This window comes from Salarias fasciatus (assembly GCF_902148845.1).
Source record: "Salarias fasciatus chromosome 7 unlocalized genomic scaffold, fSalaFa1.1 super_scaffold_4, whole genome shotgun sequence".
In the NCBI taxonomy this organism is placed as follows: Eukaryota; Metazoa; Chordata; class Actinopteri; order Blenniiformes; family Blenniidae; genus Salarias; species Salarias fasciatus.
In genome coordinates, this window is record NW_021941229.1 from 14,676,688 (window position 1) to 14,688,696 (window position 12,009).

General features: G+C 44.1%; 1 protein-coding gene across 3 annotated transcripts in view; it reads right to left on the reverse strand.

Annotated features, from left to right (window-relative positions):
- Window positions 1-12,009, reverse strand: part of jak2a (Janus kinase 2a) — a 22,762-nt gene continuing 10,753 nt past the window's right edge. For 2 of the 3 annotated variants that reach the window (XM_030084451.1, XM_030084450.1), the window contains exons 3-24: window positions 10,534-10,657; window positions 9,710-9,830; window positions 8,593-8,738; window positions 7,643-7,937; window positions 7,365-7,484; window positions 7,002-7,159; window positions 6,797-6,908; window positions 6,079-6,265; window positions 5,855-5,979; window positions 4,479-4,613; window positions 4,305-4,392; window positions 3,920-4,047; window positions 3,681-3,819; window positions 3,429-3,580; window positions 3,149-3,299; window positions 2,874-3,007; window positions 2,421-2,610; window positions 2,186-2,310; window positions 1,830-2,002; window positions 1,560-1,677; window positions 1,210-1,323; window positions 957-1,098 (exon numbers count right to left, since the gene is read on the reverse strand). In XM_030084451.1, the coding sequence (XP_029940311.1) occupies window positions 991-1,098; window positions 1,210-1,323; window positions 1,560-1,677; window positions 1,830-2,002; window positions 2,186-2,310; window positions 2,421-2,610; window positions 2,874-3,007; window positions 3,149-3,299; window positions 3,429-3,580; window positions 3,681-3,819; window positions 3,920-4,047; window positions 4,305-4,392; window positions 4,479-4,613; window positions 5,855-5,979; window positions 6,079-6,265; window positions 6,797-6,908; window positions 7,002-7,159; window positions 7,365-7,484; window positions 7,643-7,937; window positions 8,593-8,738; window positions 9,710-9,830; window positions 10,534-10,657 (3,143 nt within the window). In that variant the 3' untranslated portion in view covers window positions 957-990. Of the gene's footprint in view, window positions 1,099-1,209; window positions 1,324-1,559; window positions 1,678-1,829; window positions 2,003-2,185; window positions 2,311-2,420; window positions 2,611-2,873; window positions 3,008-3,148; window positions 3,300-3,428; window positions 3,581-3,680; window positions 3,820-3,919; window positions 4,048-4,304; window positions 4,393-4,478; window positions 4,614-5,854; window positions 5,980-6,078; window positions 6,266-6,796; window positions 6,909-7,001; window positions 7,160-7,364; window positions 7,485-7,642; window positions 7,938-8,592; window positions 8,739-9,709; window positions 9,831-10,533; window positions 10,658-12,009 lie in introns of all 3 variants that reach the window. The other variant, XM_030084449.1, reaches the window with a different exon arrangement.

The window sequence follows — 12,009 nt, forward strand, 5'->3', positions numbered from 1 at the left end:
TTTTAGAAAAGTATCAAAACTGGAGGATTTTTTTTTTGTTGTTTATGTAACTTCATTTTACTCATAAACAAATTGCAAAACAATAATATGGTGTGACCATTTCATTTCAGATTATTACAGTTTTTTTCTCTTCAGGACTCAACAGGGACAAACGTGTTATGGAGATGCAGCCACAAGATCTTGGTGAATGGCGTCTGTCTCGCGTCCTTTTGTCTCCTCATGTAATCCCAGACAGGATCTCTGGGGCTGAGATCAGGACGATGAGGGTCCACAGCGTTCCTCCCATTGACAGTAACGCTGTGAGGACATGGAACAATGTTCTGGACACAACTTTATGACTGATAGAAGACAAAACCCTTCAATAATCCTGTCTGAAAATAAAATCCCTTGCAAACATCCATCAGTTGTGTGACGTACGGATGTATTCAGCACATTTACAGGCTCTTCACCATCTTCATGTTTAACACAATGGCAGGTTCACACGTTTTTAAATAACACCGATTTCATCAGCAGAGATGCTCTGCAGAAACTGAAGGCACCGCTCCTCATCACATTTTCACTTCAGTCAACAAAACCAATGACTTTTCCCATGAGGCATTGCAGGCACGTAACATAGAGAGTCTACACACAAAGGCAGTGTCTTTATTTCCAGCGCCGACGTCCTCCATAAACAGATGACTGTGGTGTGAGTCTGTGACCTGCTGCTGCTGCTGCTGTTCAGCCCAGTTCAGGGAAACACAACTGACCAGTTACTGGATGAAATAATGGAAACGCATGAAAGGCAGCTGGAGGCGACTCCGGCCTCCACTAATGAACCACAGCAGAGTCTCATCACTTTCATTCACAATTCATGCAATAAAATGGACTCAGTTTGGTGATGGAGGCAGATGCAGCTGATGAGAACCACTCAGAGTTCAAATATCACCACCACTCCAAGCTCTCTGCGGTCAATCCACACACTTCATTGTCAGGTTTGACTCTCGGTGCTGCTCATCCGTCCTTGCTGTCTCGGACGATCTCCACATTGTGGATCAACGTCTTGAACATGGGCCGCAGTCTGGGGTCGCTGCTCCAGCACTCCATCATCACCTTGTGGATCTGATGACACATTAACACCGAGAGGGACCGATTGTGAAGCAAATACGTTCATGTGTGAGATGCAGGTGGCATCCAGACTTATTTCTTTACGGCACACGAGAAGCGACTGACCTCCTTAGGACAGTTAGCAGGAGCAGGCAGCCTGTATCCTTGTTTCAGCAGGTCAATCAGATGGTAAACAATCATCTGGCCCTGCTTTTCATTTCCCATTTTGTCCATAAAGACCTGCAGAAAGACGTTTAAATGCATTTAAAGTGTTTCCTGATTCTAAGGACATCAAGTTGTTTTAATCAGTTGTTTTATTTTAACATTTTAACAGCGATACAAGGTCAATACAACTAAAATAATCAGACATTTAATCATGAAATGATGACTAAAACTGGACACATGATAGAAACGTCCTATTGTAGCTCTAAAATAACACCACAGCAGTGAATTGATTGCGAGAGCAAGTGACGTACCGCAGGGGGGCTGCAGCTCTTGTCACTGTAAGTGAAGAGTTCATAGAGGACGACACCAAAACTCCAAACATCTGACGCCACGGAGAACTTGCTCTCTGTCAGAGACTCTGGAGCGTACCTGAAAAACACCACAGCATCAGCTCACACTGCCGTAATCCGTGGCTCCATCTCAGATCGTCGACTGATTGAGGTTATGCAGAAGTTCCTTGTTTTTATCAGGAACATGTAAAAACACCGGAAGCTTTCAGATGTCTGCTTTGTGACCCTCACCAGAAGATGGGGCTCTCCCCGGGCTCCCTCACTGTGTAATACTCTTTGTCCTGCGGCAGAACCTTAGTCAGACCGAAGTCTCCAATCTTCACCCTCGTCTCGCTCTCCACCAGGATGTTCCTTGTGGCGAGGTCTCGGTGGATGTAGCGCTTGGTGGCCAGATAATCCATACCCTGGAAAAGATGAAAGTGGTGTAACTGTAACAAAAAAGCTCAATAACCTTAGTATTGATCATCCTGTGTCAGCAGTACTAACCCTATGAGAGTTAAAGTGTCTAGAAATGGTAGAAATCACACATTTTCCTCACTATAAAACACACAGTGACATTAAAAACCTTCCAGATTTGGAAACTGAACCTTGCAGATCTGTGATGCGTAGTGCAGCAGTTTCTTGGAGTCGAAGCGATCCTTGTATTTGATGAGATAATCTCTCAGGCTGCCAAATGGGAGATACTCCATGATCAGCCGCAGATTCCTCCGTCCTGCAACATTCCAGTCAAATACAAAGTACATGTTGTAAAGAGAGGAGATATCGTTGAGCGGGACACGCCTGACGTGGTATTGTTGAATTAACGTCTGGTTGTGTTCCTACCGGCACTGTAGCACACTCCTTTGTATCTGACGATGTTCTCGTGCTGAAGAGACTTGAGGATCTCGATTTCCCGCTCGAAGTCCCGGAGGTGCTCGGCCGTGCTGTGCTGGAGCTTCTTCACCGCCACCACCTCGCCGGTGCTGTCCTGCAGGGGGTCGTACCGGCACATCTCCACGCTGCCAAAGTTTCCCTGATGTTCACAGCCAGAGGGAGAGCAGGAACAAATGAAAAGGAGGGAAAAGAAAGCATCAATTGAGTACTAGTTCCACTTAATTCTTTAAAATACTAATGGGAATAGTTGACAGACAATGATCCTGGTGTTAAATTACAAGCACTGAATGTCACAGAACATAGAAAATGAACAATTAGAAGAAAGTGAAGCAGGGCATGAAGAGAAATGACTTCTTTTAGACAGATAAACTAGAAAAAGTGTGTGTGGTGTGTGTGTCTCACTTTTCCCAGCTGCTTGAGGAAAATGAGATGCCTCTCCTCGAACTGAGCGGGCTCCTGGTTCTCTGAAGACCACGGGAAGCCGACGCCTCGTGTCCTGTTGGGCACCATGTCGCTCTCCACCAGCAGCTCGTAATCTGCAAGACGACGCAGCTTCACTTCATTCAGAGTGTGGATTCAGCGACAGCTCGCGCTGCTGCGAGGCAGGTGAAGCCTGATTCATGCTCAGAAGACGAGGAGGTGAGGGGATTTCTTGGGACGCAGACAGGTGTGTGTACCTGGTGTGAACAGGCTGTTGAGATCTCTGATCACGGCTCTGAAGGAGGGTCGGTGTGACGGCTCGTAGTCCATGCAGCTGTTGATCAGATTGGCCAGCTCTGTCCATTTGGGAGCCGGCAGCTGGTGTCGGTCCTCATAGAACAGGTTCTTCTGCGCAGTGACAGAGTGAAAGAACCATGAGAAACTTGAGTAAACTGCATCCAAGGACTGAACTCATTTTCTTAAACGGACATCTTAATATTTACGCAGTTTCACTCAGATGTATTTTAGATGAATGACCTTTGAGCAGTCCAGCGTGCTGAGCGGTTTGTCTCCACCGCTGCAGATCTCCCACAAGGTGGTCCCGTAGCCCCACTTATCTGTGGCTAAACTCAGATTCTGGGGGTTTTCAATGCACTCGGGGGGCACCCAGGGGATGCGCTCCACCAGAACTACAGGAAAGACATGCAGGGAAACAGAAGGGAGGTTGGAGGAAACACTTCGAGATGTGACGGAGCGCAGTTCAGGACACGACGTGAGGCTGTTTCTCACCTTCTCGGGGCAGAACGGTGACGCTGATACCAGGGTCACTGAGCTTGATGAAGGGCAGACTGCCCGTTTTACGGTCCTCCTCCCTGATGAGGAGCACGTTCTTGGCGCAGACATTTCCATGAATGAGGTTCTTATCCTCCTGTGTGACGCGGACACATTTGGAAGTTGTTGAAAGCAGATTGTCGAAATGCGTCTGCTATGCTGAAACGACGAGGACAGTTTTCTGCCTGTCGTCCTACCAGGTAGTGCATGGCCCAGGCGAGCTGCTTGGCCACCTCCAGCTTCCAGGTGATGTTTACACAGCTTTTGTTCTTTTTCAGGTAAATGTCCAGAGAGCCAAATTTACCGTACTCCTGCACCATCATGTCTGACAGGAAAACAATTACAGTTTGAATGTATTTATTAATTAATCCTGGAAAAACTCTCCAAACAAAAGCAGTACATGAGCCAAGACGCAAAGACCCGTATATTAGTAATCATAAAAATACAACCAAATAAAAGACAATCATAACAATAAAACACTAAAATTAAGAGCTACAGTATTTAAAGCCAAAGAGTAAAAAGCAGTTTAAAAGGAGTCTATCTTTAACTATCAGTAGCACTGTTGTTTTGTTGTTTACTTACTTTCATCACCACAAACACACACCCCATAGTTGAGGAGGAGGTGTTTGTGGGAGAGCTGGCTCATCATGCTGGCTGCTTCAAAGAACGACTGAGATGGAAAACAGGAAAAAAAAAAGCATAAATTGAATGAAATCCCCTGCTTATTAAGTGATTCACTCAGTCAACGAGGCCGACCTCTGAAAAGTTGCGATGAGCCTTATCCAGAATCTTAATGACGACGTTCATCTGGTGGATCTCTCCGTAGTCTCCCAGCTCCTTCCTCACACCGCAGAAGATCTTGGTGAACGTTCCCTGACCCAGACTTTCATTCTGAAACACAGTGGAATGCGTGTCATACATCGAAGACTGGTTCTCCACAAACTATTTACAGATAAATTCAAACAAGAGAAACTTTGATCATTGTCCCTGACAATAAGATCCCTCAGATTAGAGCCCATCTTGGTGCTTTGGGTTCTTCTGTCAAACCCAGCCTCAGAAACCTCAGGGTTATGTTTGATCAGGCCATGTCTTTGGAAGCTCACTCTCAGCAGGCTGACCAAAAACTGTTTGTACCGCTTAAGAAATGTCTCAAAAGTCAGAAAAATGCTGCCCAAGTCTGACCTTGAACTGATGATGTAGCGATTACTGTAATTCTCTTTTTTACTGTTCTTAACAAACTCCAAACTGTACAAAACTCTGCAGCAAGACCACTGACAGATACGCCCAGAACATCCCACATTGCCACCAGTCTTCACTGGCTTCCTGTCAAGTCTCGGACTGACTTGAAAATTTCAGTTCTCACTTTCCGAGCGTTGCATGGTGAGGCCTCTCCAGTACATTACAGACTTGTTGTGGCCCCACACCTCACAGCGAACCCTTCAGTCTGCTGACCAGAAACTCCTGAAGGTCCCAAAGACAAGGTTTGAAACCCGGGGAGACTGATCCTTTCAGGCCGTTGCTCTCAGACTCTGGAACTACTTGCCCTTGTCTCTCCGAATTGTCTTTCAAAAAGAGTTTGAAGACTCCTTTATTTAGAGAAGGTTTCAGCTAAAAGAGCTCACTACGTCTCAAGTCATCAGTTCAGCTACACTGCAGTAAGAACATCATAAACGCTAAGATGAGGCTTTTCATGTTTGAGAACCAAGACAGTATTTCTCTGCATTTATATTTCACAAAAACTCAATTAATTTCAATAACACAAAGAATAATGTTTAAAAAACAAGGAAAAACAAAAAAGGTTGACGTGCAAGAAGTTCAGTGAAAAGGCTTGTGTGGTTTTCCGGTGAAAAACCTGAGACTTCAAATACTCAAAAAGCAGAACATGAAGGCGAAATGGAAACAAGCCAGCCACAGAGGCGGTACAAAACTGGGCTGGCATGTTTTCACATGAAGACACAACATTCACACCTGTGCAGAGACACTGGGTTTGATGTATTGCATTTTTGTTTCATTCATGTGTTCACCCCTATAAATCCAAAACATCATTAAGTGCTGATTGTGCAGTTCTCAGCCATTTTCTGCTGATGCAACAGGGAAAAACTGATGGGACATGACAGAGAGAGTTATCTTACAATAACCAGGTCCTCCTTTCGGATCTTGTGGAAAACCATCTGGCTGATGTTGTGTTTGTGGAGTGAGGGGGAGAGCGGGACCTCTGCCCCTTGGTTGTTTCTGCACACCAGCAGGTTGGACTTGTCTGCAGAAATAAGAAAAGGACAGGGAAACGTAAAGACTTACAGCTCGCTTGATTTAACATGAACTGAAACATCTCATTCACTAAGATTTCAACTCTGACCTCTGGGGCTCGGTGGGCAACACCTGGTCAGCTGAAATGTGTATCCGTCGGTGCGGAGCGCCTCCTTTTGGTAGCAGTGAAGAAGTTCTCTGAGTGAGCCGAAGCTCCTCTTGGCCCCACTCAGAATGAACTTTCCCTCCTCCGTCTTCACGATCTGACAGTGCTTATAGTCCACCATGGTCTCATACTGAAAGGTACAGAGGGAGAGCATTACACTGGAGCTGAGCTCTAAGTGTCAAGAGAAGAGAATAAATCATTTTATTCATTTTGTGTTCTCCCTTTTTCTTGCTTTTCTGACTTAGCATGATTGTTTCAACAACAGAAACAGCTTCAGTGCAGCTTCAGAGGCTATAAGAGTATTATTGAACTCACAGTAGACTATAAAAGCTGATGTTACCAGTTTAGTTTGACACTGATTGGGCTCATTTATAGGATGTTAAACCAGAAACAAATCCCATTATAAGTCACTCTAGTTATCAGTCAAGAAACATTCAATAAAACTAAAACTTGCACCATTAGCTTTTTAATCCAGAATTTTAAAAGGACTTATGTCTCATGTTTCTTTCAGGGTATGAAAATACATTCTGATAGTTTCTGAGCACTGGGCAAGACCTGGGATTTTCTATCCTGTCTCCAGGGAGACCATATAATACACTGCAAATCCATGTACATGTAAAGACAGTCATTCGCATCAATGGTGACGCTGTGCTGCACTCACCCCGACTACAAAAGACATGAAGTATTTGTTGTAGTCCCTGGGGCTGCAGCGGAGTATATACAGGCCTTGGTGGTTACCAGAGCGACGTAGTTTCCCGATGGTAAACTCCATCCTGTGATCAAAGAGACACAAACGGTCTTTGTCTGTGAGACCGATGTGGGTTCATGTGCCATGTGACGACTCCGTGCAGAAGTGTGAAACTCACGACACCGGGCCGTGGCAGTAGCTCTGAATGCACTCCATGAGCCTGGGCGAAGCGATCTCTTTGCACAGGTAGTGGTGGGCGTCGGCAACCAGCCGGTAATACCCGTCGACTAACGAGGCGAAGGATAGGGCCTCTGACAGCGAGTGAAACTCCAACTCCTGAAGGTCACACACACACGCAGAGAATGGATTGATTGTGTGGAGAGGAGAAAGAAACAGTTCCTTCATCTGATTATGGTTTTCATTTCAAAGTCACTGCTTTTTTTTTTTTTTACAGAATTGAAGAAATATGTTGATTATTTTTTTTTCTCTTTCAGTTTTGACAGTAAATGGATGCCAGGTGTTTGAGCAGTAATATAAATACCAGGATCTGGTTGTCCTGTCTGGTGAGTGTAACGACGCGACTCTCTGCCGATCCCTCCTTATTGCCCTGTTTGATGCTGATGTCAATCACTTCTGGGAAGTCACAGTACGTCTTCAGCTCCTAAAAAAAACACAAAAATTGGATCAGCATTTTCTTATTGGACAAACACAAAGACCGACATGAAGCATCTGCGGGCAAGAATTACTCATGAACGCCCCAAACTGTGTAATGTTAACTGCCTTCATCACGCCAGCAGGAACCCATCTCCCGGCCCTCACCTCCTCTTCTCCCGGCTCCTCTTTCCCTGTAGACCACAGGATGCCCTTGTTGCCCATGACGACGATGGTAACCTCTTGCGCAGAGAGGTCGGTGACGTGAAAGCGTTCGGAGTAGAGCGCGGGCAGCAGCATCTCCAGGTTCATCAGGTATTTGAGCTTCAGGTTGCGGACGGTGGCCTTGCAGTCGTTGAACTGCTGGATGAACCTCCTGAAGCGGTAGCGGATCCTCTTGCGAGTCAGGATGTTGTATTCTTGAATGCGGCTCCGCATGCACTTCGGCAGGAAGGATTTGTAGCTGAAAGCGGGGAGACCACCGAAGGAGTTCATCGGAAAAAGGAGGAAACTGTCATTTGGATGAAATACAGGCTGCGGCAAAATGTTGATCATCGTCACAGTACACAATAAGATAAAGGCTTTAATTCTGTCATTTATTAACATTCATTTTCGCCCTGTGCTGGATGGGCGACCTTTTGAGGGTGAACCCTGCCTTCACCCACAGTCAGCTGACATCAGCTGCAGCAAGTCTCTCTGATAAAGCAGCACAGAAATATGAGGAATCTTTTTTTTGTAAGTCATTCAATCTATTAGAAAAGACAAGGAATGATACAACAAAGTTCTAAAAAATGTGATGCTTCTTTTGTATTACATAAAAGTGATCATTTGCCCAACAATACAATATTTATCCTTTGAAATAATCTGTATATTTATCTCAATTAATAAGAAAAGTGTTCGTGATGTTTTTCTAAATCATGGCAGCCCCTCAACACTGCACTGGATTCAAGCATTTTCTGTAAATGCCCGGTGTTATTGTTGTATTTTAGCCTTCAACACTACCTGGCATGAGTAAATCCCAGCACTTTAAACCTCCAAAAAAAAAAAAAAAAAAAAAAACTACAGCACACTGGGCTCAAATTTTTGCTGTTTCTCTCTCTGTCTCTCTCTGAACCAACCTGGTGTCGTTGTAAATGTCCACGGTAGACAGGCCGCCCTCCTTGGCCAGCCTCATCATGTCCAGCACAGCCATCCCCAGCCACTCCTCCTGGGACTCGTGGCTCACGGGAATATGAACCCAGCCGTTCAGGAAGTCGCTCCGCCACTGGACAGGGAAAAACAAACGCGAGATAAGAATGAAGGAGAGAAACAGAGGCCTGGAAGGAGAGAAGAGTTCAGACAGGAAGTGAGCAATAAACACGTGCCAGATGTTCGTCTCACGCCAGCCACTCAGAGTAACAGCTAACAATACATCAGATGGAAGGGAAGAGAAATTTATAGACGAGCTTTCTGGAGTGGATTAAAGGTTTGTTATTGCCAGAATGTGATGCGCCGCTCTTTTACAAGTGATTCATCCAAGTGCCTGCAGATAATTAGCCATGTGTTGCACAGTGTGTTTAAAATCTCAAAATATCTTTATTTTGACTTCATCCTTTTAAAAACTGGAGATGATTTATCAGGTTTGTTTGTGTAGCAAATATTGCTGTTGCTGTCAGCTGTCACACGAGGTCATGGCACCAGCGAGACAAACAGACTAAAATAAAACTTAACAGAGTTGTGTGTGTGTGCTTGGCTGTGTGTGTGTGTGTGTGTGTGTGTGTCTTTTATAAACATGTAGGGAGGCATGAAAGCATAAGCGATTAAAAATAACTGTGGATTAACTCACACGGCAGACACACAGGAACGCCCTGACATACCCTTGTTCCCCTTTGTGCTTCTTAATAACTCTGACTACCTCACTTCCTGTTTCCTCAGCTTGCACAAACGAATGGGCCGACATGATGGACAGGCTGGCAGTCAGTCAGAAAGACGCGAGAACAAACACATTTATCTCGCTGCAACAGTTCTGCACATCTTCTTCTGAAGCACAATGAATAAGAGCAACCGGATGTGGAGGAAGAGGGATCGGCCTCGAGGAATTTCCTCTGTTTTTTTTTTGTTTTTTTTTTTGTTTTTTTTTTATTGTTTCTTTCAGAAAACACATCTAAAACCTGGATCAAGTAAAAAAAAAAAAAAAAAAAAAGCTTCACACAGAAACGAATGGCATCTTGTTACTATGCAGACAAAAACACTAACCTGTGAAAATTGGTACTCCATGATGCCGTCATCCATCACGGAGCTCTCCATCCCTTTAGACAAGCCGTAGCGATGAGCACAGGACGACTTGCTGCTGCTGTACCAGCCAGGAAAGTAGTATCTGGACAGAAGGAGCGATCGAGGAATGTCAAGCGAAGCGAAGACGTCTGACACGTTTGAAACGAAACAAAATACAACAAGCGTTTCATCCGAGCAGGGGGACAAGTTTAACTTCCTGACTGTATCTGCTGTACAGACCCAGCAATGTACACACATTACAACATTTAAAAAGTGTCCCTTAAAACTCACTGTATGCAATATTTTGCTTTGTTATCAGATGAAACAAAACCTAGATCATAATCTGAATATGAACAGGCATCCCTAGAGCTGGGCATCCATTAAGAGTGCCAAAATAGTTCGATTTTGATTCACAAGGATTCAATTCCATTTTCAAGTCAGCTAAGGATTTTTCTAACACAGAACCAATTTCACTTGGAAATGGAAGAGATTCTTAGAGATTCTCGGAGAGCTGATACTGTAAATAATAGAAATGTTCCTGGATTAACTGCACGAAAATACCCTCAAGTTATTCCCGGATCCAGTTTTTTCAGTCAGTAAATGTTTTTGTGTCATATGTATTTTCCGTGGTAAATATGAAGTTTAATGCTCCCCAAAAGTTGGTTAAGTTTCTGATTTTATTTTGATGAGCTGTCGCAATCCTTTCATGTACCAATCCTGTTAAGTCAATCAATGTTGCAACAAAAGGTTTAACTCCACTCAAATGCAAAACCTCACGGACAAACCAATCAAACATGACAGCGAACCTTATCCTGAAGTGCAGGTTCTCGTTGGCTGCTGGGTCTACTTTGAAGATGTGACTTGGGGGAAACCATATCCGGTCGCTTTCCCTCATCAGGCCGAATAAGCTGCAGTACACTGGACCAATTCCTGGAGAGAGAATGAAAACAGTTATTTCCTTTAATCAAGATCGACTCAAGCCAGTAAAAACAGTTCTTCAATGCAGAAAGTCAGTGGAACTCAGCGCCATCAGGTTGTTCTCCGCAAATATTGCACCAGATATCAAGTCCAAAGTGTAAACGCTGCTGTCAGACCAAATAGATTTAAACTGAAATAAGAACAACAGTTCACAACTTTATTGCGGCCGTAGCTGCACCTATTACTCACCAGTCCATCTACAACAACACCAGTTTGTCTAAAAAAGCTGACGTCAATATATTCATAAAGTTTGACAAGTTAAAATAATGACACTGTGAATAATGAGCTCTTCAGGATCTCTTGTGGTTTTTCAGAGTCACGTAGCAGAACCCCACCCTGTTGGTATGAAGTTAGTGTTCCTGTGCATCAAATGTAGCATAATAACCCAAAATAGCTAAAACAACCTACAATCTAGTGGTAAAAAGGAAAAAAAAAAATTGCTAAAGCTTTTTTTTTTTAACCCAGCGTGCCTCATTCTGAGATATAAACCCTGATATTTGAGATAACTGGATTACAGAATGACAATATCAGTGTGATGTTTACCACTTCTCTTCATAACAGCCAACTTGGAGAATCAAAAGGAAGATTTCTTACAACCCTGATCTCATTTGCCTGTGCTTACTGTCTGGACTTTTACCTCACTTCATTTTGTCGCCGCAAAATACTCAGCTAAGTAGGACGCTTCATCGGTCGAGGTGGAAGTCGAAGATAAAAACAGTGTCGTCACTCGCGTCAGTGAAGCAATAGCACTGAGGATAGTTGCTGCTTGAGAGGAAGTCTGCTCAACCACAATGGGGGAAGTACTCATGACGGTGATCGCTGCAAAAAGCCAACCTTCTAGCATTTCTTGCAATGCAAATATTCTGTTTAATTCCAAAGGCGAAGAATGACTGTATTAAATCATATGCAAAACTGTATAATGCACTCCACTCATAACTCAGCAATGTAAGAGAACGCCTCACAATCACAAACTATCCTATATTACCTCTGTATAAGTACAAACAGAAAAACAATCCTTTCTGAGACCCACCGGTTCAGACAGAAATGCTGAGAAAGTGAACAAATCTGATTTGAGCCTGCGTGAAATAAGTCATCTGAATGAGAGTACTCCATCCCGGTGGTTCATATTTGATCAACCCACATGAGAAAGGTGTCAAGAATTACCAAACCAAGAAAACCTCAATTAAACCATGAAAGAAACAAATCGGCAGAGGATAAAAGGAGGGATTGCTACAGGAGAGTGTGGCACAAGACGACTGACGTGACAAGCAGTGCCAGACATGAAGATGAGGCAACTTCTTCGT